Below are 18,874 nucleotides of genomic sequence, written 5' to 3' on the forward strand. Positions count from 1 at the left end.
CGTATGGTGACAGGAGCTGATCTTTCTTTTTGGCATTGAAAAAGCGATTAATAGTAATAATCCAAGAAGTAGAAAGCTTAGGAAAATCCGGGCACCACTTAATGAATGGCGGACCGTCCACACTCTTGGCTGTCAGGATATCCTCTAATAATTGATCACTGGTATTGTACGTAATTTATTTAACTGTTTACTAATTTCATAATTTAGTTATGTTCCTATATGTATGACCACAGTAATCTTAGTATTTTTTTGTTGTTTTAGAACATATGCTGGAGCTTATTTCAATGTATTGTTAATAAATTGTATAGGCTGATGTCCTATTTTGATACTTTTTTAACTAAAAAAAAAAACCAGACAGAAGGCAGTGTTGTGCCTATCCACCAGTTATCCAGGCAGCAGATGCACTGTAAAATCCAAATCATATGTGAGTAGTCAAACTACTTTGAGACACATTTTGCTATAAAACCTTTTTAAGACACTCAATATCCTGAAAAAAAATTCAACCTCTCCTTTTTAAAACGAAAAGATTATGAAAAAAAAAGTTCCAGGCCCTAAAAATATTTGCCAGTGCCCGCTACCTGCAACCACCAGCAGTGACTAAGCACGGGGGGCCCTTGCTGGAGAGTGCATGCCCCACCAGGGACTGCAACGAAGGATGACGCAGGAGGCAAACTGATTCTTCCATGTTAGGGTACAATGGGAGAAATGATCATGGATAAAAATTGGATTGAACTCTTTGGTGCTCCCTCATTTTCCTGGACGCTACGCTGCTAAACGGGGGCAGGCTGCAGACTTCCATACCTACGGGACTGCGAGGACCACGGAGCACTGCGCTCCTTTGATTGTGCTCACCTGGCTCCTCTTCCCGCCTTGGTCTCCACCTCGCACGCAGCGCCTCGCGGCCCCCGCTGCGCGGGAGCCGCTCGCCGACCTCATCTCTATAAATCTTGGCTGGTGTTCACTGTGTGTGCGACTCTTTGGTGCTCCCTCATTTGCCTGGACGCTACGCTGCTAAACGGGGGCAGGCTGCAGACTTCCATACCTACGGGACTGCGAGGACCACGGAGCACTGCGCTCCTTTGATTGTGCTCACCTGGCTCCTCTTCCCGCCTTGGTCTCCACCTCGCACGCAGCGCCCCGCGGCCCCCGCTGCGCGGGAGCCGCTCGCCGGCCTCATCTCTATAAATCTTGGCTGGTGTTCACTGTGTGTGCGACTCTTTGGTGCTCCCTCATTTGCCTGGACGCTACGCTGCTAAACGGGGGCAGGCTGCAGACTTCCATACCTACGGGACTGCGAGGACCACGGAGCACTGCGCTCCTTTGATTGTGCTCACCTGGCTCCTCTTCCGGCTCACGCCCCCGACTCCGCCCCGAGCTTATAGCTGCTCAGGTCCAAGCGCGCTAGCGGTACGCGTGCGGTACGAAGCTCGGGGCGAAGACCGGGCTAAGAGCGGGCCGTTTGTGGCCGTTTGTGGCCGAGCGCGGACGGGACAGGCCAGTTCCCTTATTTGGAGCTACCGCTCGTGTAATATAAGTTTTAGTCCCATATTAGACTACCTTTCTTGGAATCGACATCCATAACTTGCCTGCTGACCATAAGGATGTCGTCCCTGAGGTCAGGCAGGAAGATAGCGCGGGATAGCACTGGGGGTTGTGTTTCGGGGACTTTGGACAACTTCATTACTAGAGCAGCCCGGGTCCTTGAGCACGAAATAGTTCTAACTGAAAAAAGACTGTCTATGGAATTGTCTGCTAAAAGATCCTCTTTAGGCAATATCATGACAGTTTCATCCCCCGACTCTAGGTTACCCCAATCTATTCTTGACCAACCTGACAACACCGAGCTAGGTTTAGAGGGTTGCGCAGCACCTGGTCTACCGGATAATTCTCCAGTTACTACTAATGGCTCTGCTCTTCTTGGTTTGCCCTCAATTGCTATCGATACCCGCCTACAGCCCTCCACTGATTTGACAGGTACTATTAACTCGACACTGGGTGCCAAGCCACGGTCAATCCAGGGGACGAACAAACGTAGGGGAGTGCACTTTAAGGGCAAACGTGTTAAAGATCCCAAAACGTCCAAAACCTTTAACCCCTGTCTTGCCTCCCACCCTCTCACATCACACAATATCCCTGTTGTTGATGTGAGTCCCGTGTCAACTCCCTCCCCTGCATCTTTGTCTATCTCATCATCCCCGTCCGTTGATCATGTTGAGCCCTTGGAACAGTTACTAAAGTCCTTTTTTCTACCATTATATGAGAAAGTTAACCGGCTCTCCCATTTACTTGTAAAATTAGAGGCTATGATGCATACCAACTTGGCCATAATAGAGAAGCACTCTGCGACTCTACCGACTTCCGGGACCACATTAATTCCCGATACAGCTCCAGTGGTCGAGGTCGCCCCTAACGACACTATTTTAACGATTGGAGCTCTCTCCGATCAACCAGTCCCCAAAGCCCACATTACGAATACCCCTTACCAGCCACCTTGTTCCATTTCACAACATGCTTCAGACAGTAATGTAAATAACAATGGGTGTAATCCCACCATTAGGCATCCCACCGCTGAGGGTGTCGGTTCTTCACCAAAACTCCCCTGTATCAACCTCCCGCCAGAGTCCTATGCATACACTGTCATCCTGGTGGGTGTTCCAAGTCTTCCGCAAGATAAGACTGAGACCCATAGAGAGCTAAAAAACAAGGTCATTCACTGGTTAAACCATAATAGGCCATTGCCAGTCTCATCCTGCGTTGAAATCTTGACAGTTCGCAGGGTGTGTTGGCTGGGTAGTGGGGTTAAGAGAGTGGCAGGGGACTGTGTGCTCGTTAATTTTAGAGACCCTAGGGTGGTGAGTTACATATGTTCTCATCCTAACACCTCGAGTTCCTCTGGAATTATTGCCACAGATTTGTCATACTTTTGCCCCCCCGATCCACACTCTCAGTTTAATACTTGGTCATCTGGTTGGGAGAGGGTATCCAGGGGACCTCGCAGAGTGCAGGGGTTGGACTTCCATCTTCCTCTATTTAATTCATATGCCCCTTTGAGTAATTTGGATGGGGTTGATTGACCATTTCTCAATCCTCGTCGGGTGGGCTTTGAGTCCAGGGCCCTTGGTGGCCCTGTTCTTCATAGACCCACCGGTCGGGGTGAGCTTGGGAGTAATCACACGGACTCTTGTCATTCACCCCCTAGCTTTTCTTGTGTCTCTCAACCTGTCCTTCTTAACAAGCCCCACCTTCCTTCTGCAGATTTGGAGTGTTCTCATACACTCTCATTCTGTACTCCTACCAACACTAACCCCGTAAGCACTGTGTTGGTATTTGGTGATGGTGAGTCGCCTACAGTCCCTCCTTTCTCTGCATGCACTGTCCCTTGCACCCCCGTGATTGAGACTCTGGTTCCTGATAGCGTTGAATCCCTTCCAGTGGCTCTGACCTCTTCCTGTACTCCAACACCCTTGGTCTCCCCATGTTCCCTTGTCCTTACCTTGGCTTCATGGAACATTGCGGGGCTCCGTAGTAAACTAACCAATGAGGACTGGTCTGCCTGGGTATCATCTCATGATATCCTGGCTTTTCAGGAAACTTGGGCTGTCGACCCTATTTACTATCCTGGGTATGTGAATTTTTACAAGGGGGCTATCATTAACCAGAGGGGTCGCCCCTCAGGTGGTCTCTGCATTTGGGTAAGGCAAACCCTGAAGTATAGTTTAACTGAAACGGCCATTGACAATCCTGATCTTTTGATTATTTCCCTGCACTGAACTGACGAACCCCCAACTTTGATAATAAATGTATATAACAGGGGTCTTCCTGGAGGTCGTGGAACTAATACTTTCCTACAACTGGATGAGTTTCTGGAGACCGTTGACACAAGCACCAATGTCGTAATCATAGGTGATCTCAACTGTTTTGAGCCACTGTATCCCGAATGCGACTCTTTGACCATGGAAGTTGATATTATTTTGAATATTCCTCCCCTTGACCTCCCGCCCATCAAACGATGGAGTGAATCCGCTGTTCAGTGGACAAGTCACTGCATGGAACGTGGATTTAGGGCAGCTAACGGACGAACCCCTTCCGATATGTCTGTAATATGACATTCTCTGATGGTCGAGGCCGTAGCAGCCGAATCGATTACGCCCTAATAAAAGTGGAGTTTTGGCACACCTTGGGCGATATGTCGGTCTGTGAGCGCATAGAGAGTGATCACAACCCTTTGGTTCTAACACTCCTGTTTTCTCCTCAACTCAGAAGCACTCAATCTGAGATATCGACTGCTAATGCCCTCTTAACCAATAATCACCGGAGAGTGCGCTGGGAAAAGGTTGCCCTCGATAGTGCATTGCTCTCCGAGATTAGTTTTAAAGTCTCCTCTGCGCTGGTAGATTTACAGTCCCTCCGGTTCGACAACGGTGACGTTGCCGAATCTACAAATATACACCTAAATCTATTCTCGGATCTAAAGTCCCTTTTTTCTAAACCTCGTAGGGCCACGACATCTAAGATCCCTAAACAAAGCTCCTGGTACAATAAGAATTGCAGAGATTCCTATAACAATCTGAAAGTAGCTATTGTCACCAAGGATCAGGCCATTATTAGATCCGCGAGAAAACTTTACACCAGGGCCAAAGCCCAGGCAAAGCGTGACTGGGATAACGACCACTGGAGTGAACTATTGGCAGCCAGCAAACTGAGGAATTTAACCCTGTTTTGGCATACCTTGAAGTGGGGTAATACATCCAACTCACAGGTCCCCTCTAATAATGTCCCCCCGGACAACTGGGTATCCCACTACGAATCTCAGTTTTCTGATGTCAATATGGCTGTTATACCTACTCTTCCAACAAGTTGGGACTTGACTATGCCCTCTAACCTCGAGTTTGATATCGAAGAGGTTAAGATGGCACTATTGAAGGTACCTAGTGGTAAGGCTCCAGGTATCGACTGTGTCCCTGCGGACCTTTTTAAATCCGATCCTGGTAACTGGGCCCCTTACATCGCCTTTTTGGCTAATGCCTTAGTTAAGGGGGCTTCCATCCCAGACTCATGGAAGGGTGCAGAGATCCTGCCCATTTTTAAAAAAGGTGACCGCTCTTGCCCGGGCAATTATCGCCCCATTAGTCTTATTGACTCCGTCCAAAAAATTGTCGCAAGAATGATTTTGGCCAGGATCCAGTTATGGGCCGAGCAGGATGACATTATCTCGCCATTACAGGCAGGTTTTAGATCCTGCACTAGTACCATTGACCAGGCATTCAAATTCCAACTAATTGTCTGGAAAACGGTATATCTTTGCAGTGGTACTATCTATGCAGCTTTTGTAGACCTTCGGTCTGCATTTGACCTAGTCAATAGGACCAAACTATGGGGCGAACTAGCGGAGCTTGGGCTGTCCCCGGATCTCTTAAACATCATAATTAGGTTACATGAAAACAATTTCGCCCAGGTCCGTTGGGGGAATCAAGGGCAGGTTACTGAAAAATTAAATGTCAACAGAGGTGTCAGGCAAGGGTGCGTCCTCGCACCGACCTTATTTTTACTATTCATCAATAGAGTTGTGCAATACTTCTCCAATAAACCCACCGATGCTCCAATGTTGGGCGGTTCCAAAATACCGCTCCTTATGTTTGCGGATGACACCCTTCTCCTCTCGCAAACTTTGTCCGGGTTGCAGTCGGCTCTGAATGTATTTTCTACTTTCTGTTCCAACTATGACCTGTTAGTTAACATCTCAAAAACCAAATATATGGTCTTTAACAAAGGGAAACCTGTGAAGGGCCAAGTGTCCATGAACAACGACATTTTGGAACGCACAAATGTTATGACCTACCTGGGGGTGGTATTCGAAAATAAGTTGAACTGGAGGCCCCAAATTGACGTTCTCTCTCTTAAATTTGCTCAACTTTCGGGCAGCTTGATCAAGGAACAAAAACAATCCCAGTCGAAAATGATAGGTCCCCCTATCAAAATCCTCGAAGCTAGGATCACATCAGCGATCTTGTATGGCGCTGAACTCTGGGGTTTCGCTGATCTCTCCCCCTTGGTCAAAGCACAAAGCAAATTTTTTAGAAAATTAACGGGTCTTCCTTGTTCAACTCCACTGAAACCGCTTTTGTCAGACCTTGGATGTCATTTTTTTTTATGACATCGCTAGGTTTAAACCTCTGGCTTTCTGGAGGAGATTATGGACAGTACCAGAACTAGGTCCCAACGCCAAGGCATTTATGGATGTTCGCTGTATTCTGGGGGCGGGTGACATCCCCTGGTGTAAGCATGTTAGATTATTATTGGAATCCATGGGTTTAGGTATATTGTGGACTGACCCAGTTAACAACTCTTTTCCACCCAAAAAACACTTTAAAAACCTTTATTGGTCAATGATAATCCACAAACATATCTCCTCTGTTTCTCCTGAGTCATTGTCCGGCAGGTTCTTTGGACATAAACAAACCCCCGGATTCGAAGAATATTGGGACATCATTACCAGGCCTAGTGATAGGAAACTTTACCACCAATTCAGGGTTGGCTCCCTACCTACCAATTCATTCACAAAAAAATGGAAGGGTGGATTATCCGATACCTGTAGTTGGTGTTCTGATTGTGTCGACTCAGCTGGACACATATTTTTTGTTTGCCCGGCGTACGCTGCACCTCGGGCCAAATGGCTTAAACCCTTATGTCGTAATATGGGTACCCGGCAGGGTTTTGTTGCACTTAACATCTTGCGTTTTGACACTAGTGAATGCGTTGTAATCGCTGTGGCCAAATTTCTAGGCAGGGTCTGGATCATACGAAATAGGAATTAACAGTTTACTTGAGTGATGTTGTGATTGCCACCTCTATCTTTGTGTTTTAAAGTTTATGTTCCTTTTCTTCAGTTGTATCTGAATCTGTATTTTTATTATGGCTGTAAAATGTCTTTTATGATATCTTATCGAAATAAAGACTAAATGAAATGGACACTCAATATTTTTGTATTCTTCATAGCAGCATGTTTCTGGTTTCATGTCTATCAGTTAGATGTAAGTATATTGTCAAAACTAACAAATTGACATTGGTTGGTTGCTGAAACCCGTACACTTCACATTCTGGCCTGTATAGAATTTGTCCAGTTTTTTTTTGTTTTTTTTTATGACCGCAATAACAGATTGAATTAGATGTCAAATTAATTAAACCTGCTTTATAGCTACAATTATGTAACTACTTCTCTAGCATGGGCACTCTATCAGCCTCAAGCATAAGAAGTTGTTTGCCCTAAGCAGCAGCAAATATTAAAAGCGGCGATTTTGGAGATACTGTGCTATTGAACTATTTCTATACATAAGTTAAGGTCCCATTTCCAGCCTGAGTATCCTTTAGTGACTCTCGCACTTTAAGTCTTATTCATTGTGGAAGTCAAATCAAGATTCACCCCAATCGTTGGGATTATTCCATGCTAATGAATATGAGAATTATGGTAAAGCTATGTTGAAGAATTCTTGGCAAAGGCAAGTAACATGCGTATGTTTAATGTGTGATTCTTCTTAGTCATAATTCTTTACTTACACTCTGCAGTTGAGGGGGTCCTCATCCGCCATGGGAAAGATTCAAAGTATGTTAATCTGAGAAGTAGCCCCATATTAAATAACCATTGTTGCAGGCAAGTTGATGTCCGTATATGATTTACGAATATTTCACTGATTGAGTGGGTATAAATGTAGTCTACATGTTGCTAATGTTCCTGATTCGGATGTTCTGTGTAGGCGGAATGAGCTATCACATACTTTAATTATTTATCATACATACTTTAATTATTTATCATACATACTTTAATTATTTATCATACCAAACGCGCTTTATTTTAGACGTGAAAACCCTCACGATGCCGTTGTCTTCCACCCAAGCAATGCTGGAAAGACGCTAAGCTCTCTTGCAGAGAAGAGGTAAAGTAATAACCCTGGGGAGAGGGTGCAAGTTGCTTCCCATATGAACCTTGGAGTGTATCACAGTTGTCCATCGTCTCATCACTGACACTACTTCTTTCCCTAGTGTGATTGGGACCAGTTCCCTACGCCGAGCCGCTCAACTCAAAAAGAAGTTTTCCCACCTCGATTTCAGGGACATTGTATCCTTTCTTAAATGGTCCAGCTGGGTGGGGGTTAGATGCCATATTGTCTTTTTACTATGACTTTGTGTGTTTGCAATGTTGCTGATTGACCCTTGACGCGACCCTTCAGCGAGGCAACTTAAACACGCGGCTGAGGAAACTCGACGAAAACAATGAGTTCAGTGCCATCATCCTGGCTGCTGCTGGGCTCCGGAGGATGGGGTGGGAAAGCCGCATCGGGCAGGTAAATAGTGGCGTGACACAGCCATGAGAGGGAAGGTAGGTGCAGACAGTAAATATTGGGAGGCAATGGGAAGGCAAAAGGAAGACGAAGGGAACATTACGTATAAGAGGTAGCTTTGGCAAGGGGTGGTGTCTTCTTCAGTCCCCACCCTTCAATAGCCAACCATGGTCTTAGCACAGCAATTGGCAGCTTGAAAAGGTGTAATTCAATAAGGTTATCTTTGATATGCCCAAATCCCTGCTCCCTAGCTGCCATGTATCTATGCAGCTGGGCCAAGTGTATGTATGTATGCAGAATTTATAGAGCGCAGCTATCACCCTACGGGTATCTTGGCACTATAGTACTTAAATCATCGGTCAGTGGAAGATGCCAGAAAGAGTTTTAGAAAAGAGGCCCTCCGAAGTGTGGCTGGTGGGTCAGTAAAACGTTTTGATACCTGCAGAAATAAAGCGAGTCAGTGGAGGAGTGCGCAACCTATCTGATATGCAGAATGGAAGGACCTAAACAACTTGGTCAATACGACCACGGAATCCAGGGCAAAGTTATCAAGTTTTCCATGTTAAGTGTGAAATGTTTGTCCAATCCTAGTTTGTAGTTCACATTTTTTGGATTCTGACATCTATATGTGAAACAACCGGATTAACTGTGATATCTGCCAAGGAGCCACTGGAAAGATGCACTGCACACCCTGGGAGCACAAAGCACACAGCATGTTGCACTAGGTTGCAGCATTGCCACACACTGAGAACGATCGGGTAACTGTTTTTCACAAACTGGTATCACTTTCTACTTTGTGCTATTTTCTCTCTGTTAGTGATACTTTACCCAACACACTTCTAGGTTTAGCTCTTCTTCAGGAAACCCAAATTCTTCCAGTTGTGTTTGAATTTGAGGGATAGGTTGATTGTGGAGGCAGGTTCGTGGACACTCTGGGTACCTGGCATTGTCACTGTAAGTAAGTAGATGTCTGTTAGATTTGGGGGTCTCTAGTTGGCACAGGTATGCACTTGTGACAAATAGGGACCCCTGCCTCAGGGTAAAGGGGTACACTCCTAAAATAACCCCTGCTCACCCCCTTGGTAGCTTGGCACGAGCAGACAGGCTTCTCTCAGAGGCAGTGTGTAAAGCATTTGTGAACACATACAGTAATCAAGCGACAACACTACAGATGGACACCACACAAGTTTTATATCAAAAATAAGTATTCTTTATATAGATTTACCACAAGACCATAAACGACAAAAATCCACATGGTTAGACAAGAAAATACCTACTTTCTAAAAGTGGTATTTTCAAACACAGAATGGTAAAACCAACTTCACTAAAAGTGGTATTTTATCATTCTGAGTTCAGGCATACTAAATTCGAATTTCTACCATGTTCCCTGAGTCAGTTAGGATTATAAAATGTAATAATCAAACTGCCCATTCTGGCCTATGGGGAACAGGTAGCCTTGCAATAGTGAAAAACGAAAATGGCTGTAATCACTATTGGAACATGCCACACACACCAGGGCATGTCCTACGTTATACTTACAATGCACCCTGCCCTTGGGCCTACCATAGAGGTGTCTGAAATGAAGAAAAGGGGAGGTTTAGGGACTGGCAAGTGGGTGCGCTTGCCCAGTCAGCATTACAGTACCAGACTGCACGCAGGCTCTGCAATGGCAGACCTTAGACACACTTTTACAGGCTGCTTCTGTGGGTGGCACAACCAGTGCTGCAAGCCCACCAGCAGTATTTGGATTTACAAGCCCTGGGCACTCCTGGTGCACTGTACTAGGGCCTGACAGGTAAACCAAACCAACCAATCATGGAATCACTAATTCATACATCAATTTACAATAGGGAGAGCATATGCACTTTAGCACTGATCAGCAGTGGTAAAGTGCCCAGAGTCATGAAACAGCCAACAGGTCAGAAAAAATATAGGAGGAAGGCAAAAAGTTCAGGGATGACCCTGCAAAAATGGCCAAGTCCAACAATGTCTTTTGTGTTTTCTGCAGGTTTTGCACCCTGAAGACTGCATGTACGCCGTGGGACAGGTGTGTAGACCCGTGTCTTAGGAGTCGAATGTGGTTTTACTTCTTTTAAGCATGACTGTTCTCACAATGTTGGCAGCTAATGGTTTGGTTGCACATGTAACTGCTTGTGCGGCTGCTTTCTTTGGTACATCATGGCGAGGAGGGAGAAGGAAGATATGAGAGGGGCATTAAAGTACCAGTGCGCCTGGCATGTCAACTGCAGGGTGCTTTTAAAAGAATATTTTATGAAGAGTTCTTCCTGGTGTCACCTAAACAATTTTCTTTCATAGAAAGAGTGGCAACTGTATGAAACTACGTTCTGTCATGGCTAGCAGGGACAAAATGTGTTTAACGTCGTTCTTTAATTTCTATTCTGTAGCAATTGATTTAGAATGATCGTGGTATGAGGAAAGTAAGTAAAGTGAGCTGGAGTGTAAGCAGAGGTCCAAGGACATGGCAGCCCTGGCTATCCATCTACCTTCAGTATCTAAGCCCTAAAGGTTCTCTGCCAAAGTGAGGAGGACATTGCTGTGAAAGAACCATCTTCATGTCTGATGGAAACTGACTAATATAATCGGTAGTAGAGTATGTCTGGACAGAAGGAGCTCATGAGGCCTGCAGGGCCCCCATTTTCATGTTGTGTTTATAGTTCCTGCTGTCTGCAGTTCTCTACTTGTCTCCTACAAGGTAATGAGGTCTAGGGTTAAAGTGTGTCCACCTGGTTTTAGTCCGCAACATTGGTGTGCCGGAAAGAACAGTCCCAGATTTGATGCATCCTGCAATGTAAGGTCTGACTGAGCCTGTGTCCTCTCCCTCATCCCTCAGGGCGCGTTGGCAGTTGAGGTGAGGGTCAATGACCAAGACATCCTGAACATGGCATCTGCTCTTCATGATCCAGAGACGGTCCTGCGGTGCATCGCAGAGAGAGCTTTCATGAAACAGCTGGTAGGTAACCAATTGCTCCGCCATGCCCCTACTACACAACTGAATTACTCCATGATTCGATTCCTAGGCTTTGTTTAATAGCCTAGTACTTTCTGGGAGACGTGTCTTTGTTTCACATCAATAGAACCATCAGTGCCACAAGAACTGGAAACATAGAGCTCCCCTCTCATGGCGTCCTTTGACCACAACTGTGTGTGTCTAGACACAACTAGAGGCTTGCTGCCTCCTGGATAATTGGGAACACGTCCGCAGGCTTGTACTGTTGTGGTCGAGTAAGTTGTGTTCCCAGGGATGCAGGTTATTCCACTTCAGACATACTTGTTTGCTAACCACACGTCTAGTTTCCCTCTAGACGAAGTAGGTTGGGTGTAGGGACCCTCTGCAGCTGATGGATGAAGCCCCAGATTTACTCCTACCGTCGAAGAGTACACCAAGCCTCTTCTTTCTTTCTCCATCTATTGTCTCCTTTACCGGGGAACTTCATCTGTAACCTTCCATGGTGAACGAATCGCCAATGACTTGTGAAAATAGAGGTATATATAGCTGTCTTGGCTGACCTCTCTGCTCACCAAAATGCTTATCTCTCATAGGAAGGTGGCTGCAGCGTACCTGTAGCAGTGAACTCCACAGTGAACGACTCACAGGTATAGTGTTTCTCTTTGTTTACAATCCGTGCTGAGCTCAGTGCTAAGCCCACTTCGACATGGGGGGATTAATCACAGATAACTTGATTAAAGTCTTTGTACTGGTGCATTCTGGAGCACAATGTACTGAATCCCTATAATGGCCTAACCCTAGCAAATTGGTATAAAAAAAATCAATGGTATGGCAATTTTTAAAACAAAAATATAGAACAATAGACTGACACTTGGGCTGAAAAACTTCTGATTTAAGACATTTCCTTGGTCAAGACTCAAACACTTAATGAAAACAAGCATTTGCAAATTCAATAGGTTTTGCCCATGAAGCCTATTGTCTTTACCAGTGCTTTTTTTCCCCTACATAGATGGCCGGCGTGATAGTCATTCAAACATGGTTGGTGCTTATTCTTGTGCACAAGTGGTTACCATCTCTGAATTATTTTTCTTTAAGAAAAATCATAACTATATGGCAAGCTTACTGAAGAGATATATATTAAAAAGAAAAATCATTCAAAGATGTAGTGTGAGAGCACAAATATGCGACGGCCATCATAGTTTACTGTACCAAGATGACAGGCGGCCATCATTGTACGCGTGTTATGATGCATATTGGTGGAAAATTGAACGGCCCAGTAGCAGTGTGCAGCTGCTGAAACCTCGGAGGGGTGGGTAGGGGCAACTAAATGAATGCAAGGGGAGCCAGGGCAGGAGTAAATGCCCAAAAGGCAGCAGCAAGCAGTCGGGCAGCAGGATGCTGGTGCCGGATTCCTGCAAAAAAACATTTAAAAAATAAGAAAGACCCGTTGGTGGAAGGCATGGGCAGTGTGGTGTCCTGCTGGACACGTTCTATTGTTTGCCATTATACTGGTTTGCCAGCCACTCCTCGAGGGCTGGCCTCTCCTACTCTCCCCCCCCCCCCCCCCCCACACACACACACACACACACATCACAGGCAGTCACCGGTCAGGTGACCCTGTCAATAAGAGGCTGGGCGCACGTGCCCTAGGCCAATTATCGGTACGGTAATGGAGTGTGGGTTGGATATATCAGACAGGTTTGTCCAGATCAAAGATTTTACCTTCTGACTTAGTCCTTTAAGTACTACTCCACTACAGGTGTACACTTCTAAAGACCTCATGGGAGGCAGAGACTCACAAGATGTCAGGTAAAGGGCAAGAGCAGGGTCCAGTCCAGTTGCCTCTGGTCTGCTGGGTATTTCCAGGAAAACGACTCTTGTAACTTGTATCCCTGTAGCTTGAACAGGAGGCCAACTCTATGACCCTTGGAGTCTACTTCCTTGTCCTTTGTCCAAAAGCGAGCAGGCCTAGTCCTTCAGGAATCCTATCCGGTCACAGACAGCAGGGCCAGTCCTCTTATGAGTTCTACAGGTTCTGGAACTGTTCTAAAGAAGGTGCCTAGGGGTTACACATCTATGCCTGGCACTAGCTAGGGGTGGAAATTATTTCTGGGCATGCACGAACCAATGCTCTTGGAGCAGGCCCTAGCCACTTTGGGCATTTTCAAGATGGCGAAACTCTTCGGCCACACTAAACTTGGGGTTACAACCATGTTTAAAAGGCAGAACCCAGGCACCTTACTACTGGTTAGCAGGGGTAAAGGGCACAGAGGTGTCCTGCCAGCAAAAAACTGTAGGGCAAAAATCTGTGTGTACACTATGCTAAATCTGGTCATTTCCTAGAAAGGCCGATTAGTGGTAAGCTATCTGCAGACTAAGCTCACTGTACTAAATGTGGTTTGGTTGACAGTAGGCTTTTGCAAACCGACAGCTAAAAGCTGTATGGCCCATAAGGCCTAATAGTTCCCTTACTTCAGTAGTAGTATATAGGCCAACCTTTCTGATATGTGGAAATAAAGAAACAGTACAGGTGCAAGAAACGCAAGAATAGTGAGGAAAGCCTTAAAAAATAGATGAGCAAGCTATCCAGTCATGAGCAAGGGACTTATCCAAAGCCCACAATATGTATATTGAATTGTAGACAGTAGGTCTTCTGCAAGAAGCTGCTAAAGCACTCTGAGGGTTGAGACCTAAACAAGTGGCAGTTCCAGTCCCAATTGCTTAACTATTAAATTATTCATTCCCATTCACTCCTCAAACTTTAGAAAATAACTTAATACCCTATTCTTCAAGCAACAGCTCTCTGCTTGTTTAATATCTCCGCTTGTATACTCTCCCTAAAGGTTCCACCCAAATTCTCTACCTACTGATCTCTAAGGTCCTGCTTACCTACATAAGTGATCTGGCATACAGTTGTAGGCATCAGTCCAAATCGATGCCGCTCTGTTGAACCTTTAGGGACTGCTCACTGCAGATTGGTCACAAGTCATACAATGACAACCTGCAACATTAGAGATAGATGAATCTTTCGTGAACAATGATGGCATAACAAGAAACATCTTAAAAGATGAGCAAGACATGCTATAGGCAATATGATTTATTCCTTTTCATGAACTTCTCTGATGTATCCGATATTTTGCTACATTTATGGTATAGCCCAGGGCATAGCATACCTTTCTTTCAGAAGACCTATAGCAGTCCATATACGTTCACCATAATTCTAACTGGGCCACTCTCATAACAAAATCTGTATTTACTACCATAGGTTGAATGATCATGCTCTAATTTTTGCCTTCTTAGTGGCCAAACAATTCTCAGTAGTTGATCTGCTTTGAGACAATAAAACATGAATGGATTTGGGGGAATGTTGCAAAATGTTCCCAAAGACATGGGGCCTGACTTAGATCTGGGCAGAGGGAATACTCTGTCACAAACGTGATGGATATCCCGTCCACCGTATTACGATCCCCATAGCAGATAATTGGATCGTAATATGGCGGATGGAATATCCGTCACATTTGTTACGGAGTATTTCCCTCCGCCCAGATCTAAATCGGGCCCATGGTCATTAATAGATTGTGAAACGCCGCATAAAGTAGGCCGAACAAATACATTACAGTAATAGGCTACAGCTCTGTATCAAGACTGAAGCAGTTAGTTGCTGACATTCAATGGAGAACACTCATATTGGTGAACATAACCAAGTTCTACTAAATAATATATTCTGTAATGCTAACATAATTCTGGTGTATGTTACATAAGGGCGTTCTGATTATTGTGTATATGTCACAATGCCATATGCAATCCGGAACCAAGTATTTTAGAGTCCTCTGCTTCCTTCCAAAAGATGTTACTTTAAAAAATCCAGTAGCCATTGGCCTTTATCAGTGAATGTGTTCAGTTTGTTACTAAAAGCGCTGAATTGTACCTTAGGAAATGTAGTCTTGGACTGAATCAGAGTTGGGCTGTGGCTTATACCTTTTTCCTTTTTCCCCAGCTCTATCTAACTGGAGCCGTGTACAGTCTTGATGGCTCAGACAGCCTAAAGGAGACCATGCAAACAGGGGTGGATCTGAAGCTGCAGCAGGTAGTCGTACAATCTGTGAACTTGAGCTCAATGTCAGCAACCATTTTTCCTACTCTTTCGTTGATAAAACTGGGTGATTCCAGCGTAAGTTTGTTGATTGAATAAATGTTGTACCCTTCTTTGCTCTTACCCATGTTGGATTATTTTTATTGATGTAAAACTCAAAAAGCGCCTGCAGTTTAAGCCTGACTAGTGTACATTTCCCCCATTGTGACACAGGGACTGCCTGTTTTGTATCTGGACCAAGGGGCCTTTAGTCTCACCATAGTCTGTCAACTTTTGGGGTAAGTTTCATGCAAGCATTGTGCGCTCATGGTGTCTCTTTTTTTAGGATGAAGATGGCCCAGAAGATGACATACAGCATGTGGGCATCACTGCTAAGAATGTGCCTCACAATGCGCTGGCTGCTGCAGAGGCCCTCGGCGTAAATCTGGCCAATCTACTTCTGAGCCAAGGAGCGAAGCAAATATTGACTGTCGCCAGGCAGCTGAATGACTCCCGGTAACCTGCTGTCTGAAAACTCAATACCGGAAGTCCATGTCTCTAGATGGAGGTGCATGGTCAACATAAGGAAGAGCCGTTGTAACAATTCTTCCCAAAAGAAGATCACTGAAAGTCTGTTCAAGGATGGCAAATGGGGACCATGTGTAAGCTGTGGGTGGGGTGGGGAGGGTAGGAGGGATAGGGCAAGGCAATAGACAAATTATTTAATAGGAGAATTATATATTTTTAAAAAGATGCCTAATTATATATGTATTGTAAACAGTAAAAATATTGAAGGTTTGTTTTGGAACCACTAAATGTCCTGTGAGTTTATCCAGTGCGAACATAGTTGCCTTGGTGGGCCGTTTAATATCTTGTCCCTTTGCGTGGCGGGACTGGTGATCAAGGCTGTACTCACTCTTGACCTTGTTTGCCTGTTACTGTAGAATCACCTGACCTATTGGAGAATAGTGTACAATGATAAATACTTTTACATATTTAGCTATTTGTGAATGATATTGCCTCAGTGCTTTTTGAGGAGGGCAGGGAACTGGTATGGTAATTATACATGCGGCATGAGCAGTAGAGCCCTAGGTATTTTGTCGAGATTTGTTGATTTAGTGAAGATGCACAGTGCTCATGGGAGGTTTGTTACTGCCAGAAAAACTGTGCGAGTTAACATTAGATGTTGAACCCATAGCACTGGAGAGGGGGGACTTACTGTGAAAGGTTCTGAACATATGCCGCAGCTGCCTCCTGTACTCTGCCGTTTTAAAATCTAACCTCTATATACTGTGGCCAAATTAAAATATTTTCAACTTGTATGGTTGTGCGAGTTGTCATTGCGTAGGAGCACTTACAGTACACATCAAATGTGCAATGGCTAAAATGGTGCACCAGAGAGATGTTAGGATGACGAGCACCATGGGATATGTTAAGGAAACTTAACTAAATCCTGCCTCTTAACCTATAAATGTGTACAGCCACATCTGCTTACATTTACGTGCCAGGCCACCTATTTTTGAGGATTGATTATTGGATGCTCAGTATGTATGTACCAAGATTAAGATTAATTATCCTTGCTAGCAATGCCTGCAATGCTTCTGAAAGGTGATCCTGTGCTCCAGGATCATAAGTGTCCTGTTGTATGGATTTTTTGATCTAAGCATCCATGAACATCTCACACCTGCATTCATGATCTGACTCTACTAGACTGTGACGTTGCTCTGTCTAATATCACAGGTTTGTATGATTTAGTGTCCATTTGATGGTTACACACTTTCTTTTGTCTCATTCACATCACTGATGTTTGCCTTCCCTTGAAACAGGCCCATGCATACATAATGACACTGACGCCAACACAGCAACTAACCATAGGTCTACTCAAAAGTCCAGGTTCCATGCACTAATTCGACACAAACTGGGATAACAAGAATACAGGGATAGGAATATACAAAAACATAAATCTGAAGATGCACACACAGTTATAAGATGACATGAGCAATATTGAAAAGATTACAGTGTCGTTGGGACAGAAAGAATGCCTTACACTTGGAGACTGGGAAAGGAAGACTACACGAGTTACATAATGACCAAGAGGTTTTGGGACATATTTTTTGCTACTCTACACCCCACCACTTCTCCCTGTTCCATTGGTTAAAATCATACACTCGCCAGTGCCCAGTGTAGAAAGCTGCACATTGATGGTATGTGTGCGCTCCCAAAAAGAGGATGTGTGTCTATGTAAGCATCGGAAAATCTTCCAAAATCAGGATCTGGTCGCACCACTTGGGTGTAGGGTATGTGCACGTTGGGGGATAGAGAAGAACATAAGTAGTAGGAGTAATAGTGTCTATAACCCTACCTTCATCCACTTTCAGAGTGCAATTTTAATTTAATGGAGAGACTTTTGCTTCAGGCAACGCTCCTTGATTGGATTTATAGTTTGTGGATTGCTCCGACTACCAGTGCAGTTCGGCACAAGTTACCAGTGCAGTTCGGCACGAGTTGATGGGAGTGCTCATGCCTTCAGATGGGTGATGAGAGCTGGGTGAACTTTTTCTTGTATGTGTACTCTCTACAATAATACTTCCTCCATTTCTCCCACCATTGCTGAGAAATACTCCGAAACAAATGCTAGTGATTTGGGCAGATTATTTGTAACTGTTAAGCGCTCAACAAACCTCAGTTGCACATGGGTATGGTCTTCCTTCTACTAAGGAGAATCTTAAAATACCTCTGGTTGTCTCCAGTTAGGTCTGTGCGTGCATCTTATTTTGGGAGGTTCCATGCCCTTTATGACCAGGCCCTACGCTGGGCACTATCTCATATTCACCATGTTAGACCTGTCATCCTTAGAGTGTTAGAGTGGTCTTTTACCCAACTTTGTGCCTTTTGCCTCTCACTTTTGCTGATTCTTTCTGTTGGCCTAAAAACTCTGAGCACTTTACCACTGCTAACCAGTGCTAAAGTGCATGTGCTTCTCCTAAACATGTTGATATTGGTGTATGCCGATTGGCCTATTTGTTGTACCGATAAGTCCTTTTTAAAGTGGTATACCATGTACCCAAGGCCTGTACTTCAAATGGTACTAGTGGCGTGGTGAGCAAAAGAACAATGGATTAAACCCAGATCTTTGTGACTGTGGGTGAATCTTTGCACTGTTCAGTATTCCGTCCATCATTTGTTCCTTTTTCTTTTGTCGCCCTAAGTGGGAAGGGTATGCCCAGATGTGGGTTCCATGCTCACTGCGCCACTGGATTCAAGTTGGCCTGGCTGATGATGGGTGATGCCCCGAAACCTGTCCCAGGATGCTTGTTTCCGGTCCAGGGAAGATCTAGTTTGGCAGTTCTGGCTGGACTGTTCCCATGAGGTACAGGTTCAAGACTGATTTGCATATGGCTGGGACTAAACTGGGGTGGTGGGGTGAGCAAAAGAACAATGGATTAAGCCCAGATCTTTGTGACTGGGGGGAATCTTTGCACTGTTCAGTATTCCGTC

The 18,874-nt window shown here is 44.8% G+C and overlaps 1 protein-coding gene across 4 annotated transcripts in view; it reads left to right on the plus strand.

Moving 5' to 3' along the window:
• Nucleotides 1–16,696, plus strand: part of HMBS (hydroxymethylbilane synthase) — a 50,268-nt gene extending 33,572 nt beyond the window's left edge. For all 4 annotated transcript variants that reach the window (XM_085645902.1, XM_085645903.1, XM_085645901.1 and 1 more), the window contains 8 exons: nucleotides 7,854–7,931; nucleotides 8,038–8,113; nucleotides 8,226–8,339; nucleotides 10,345–10,383; nucleotides 11,188–11,307; nucleotides 11,898–11,951; nucleotides 15,302–15,391; nucleotides 15,723–16,696. In XM_085645902.1, the coding sequence (XP_085502028.1) occupies nucleotides 7,854–7,931; nucleotides 8,038–8,113; nucleotides 8,226–8,339; nucleotides 10,345–10,383; nucleotides 11,188–11,307; nucleotides 11,898–11,951; nucleotides 15,302–15,391; nucleotides 15,723–15,896 (745 nt within the window). In that variant the 3' untranslated portion in view covers nucleotides 15,897–16,696. The remainder of the gene's footprint in view (nucleotides 1–7,853; nucleotides 7,932–8,037; nucleotides 8,114–8,225; nucleotides 8,340–10,344; nucleotides 10,384–11,187; nucleotides 11,308–11,897; nucleotides 11,952–15,301; nucleotides 15,392–15,722) is intronic.
• Nucleotides 16,697–18,874: the final 2,178 nt, after the last annotated feature.

Source organism: Triturus cristatus, chromosome 3_1, assembly GCF_964204655.1.
Source record: "Triturus cristatus chromosome 3_1, aTriCri1.1, whole genome shotgun sequence".
NCBI lineage: Eukaryota > Metazoa > Chordata > Amphibia > Caudata > Salamandridae > Triturus > Triturus cristatus.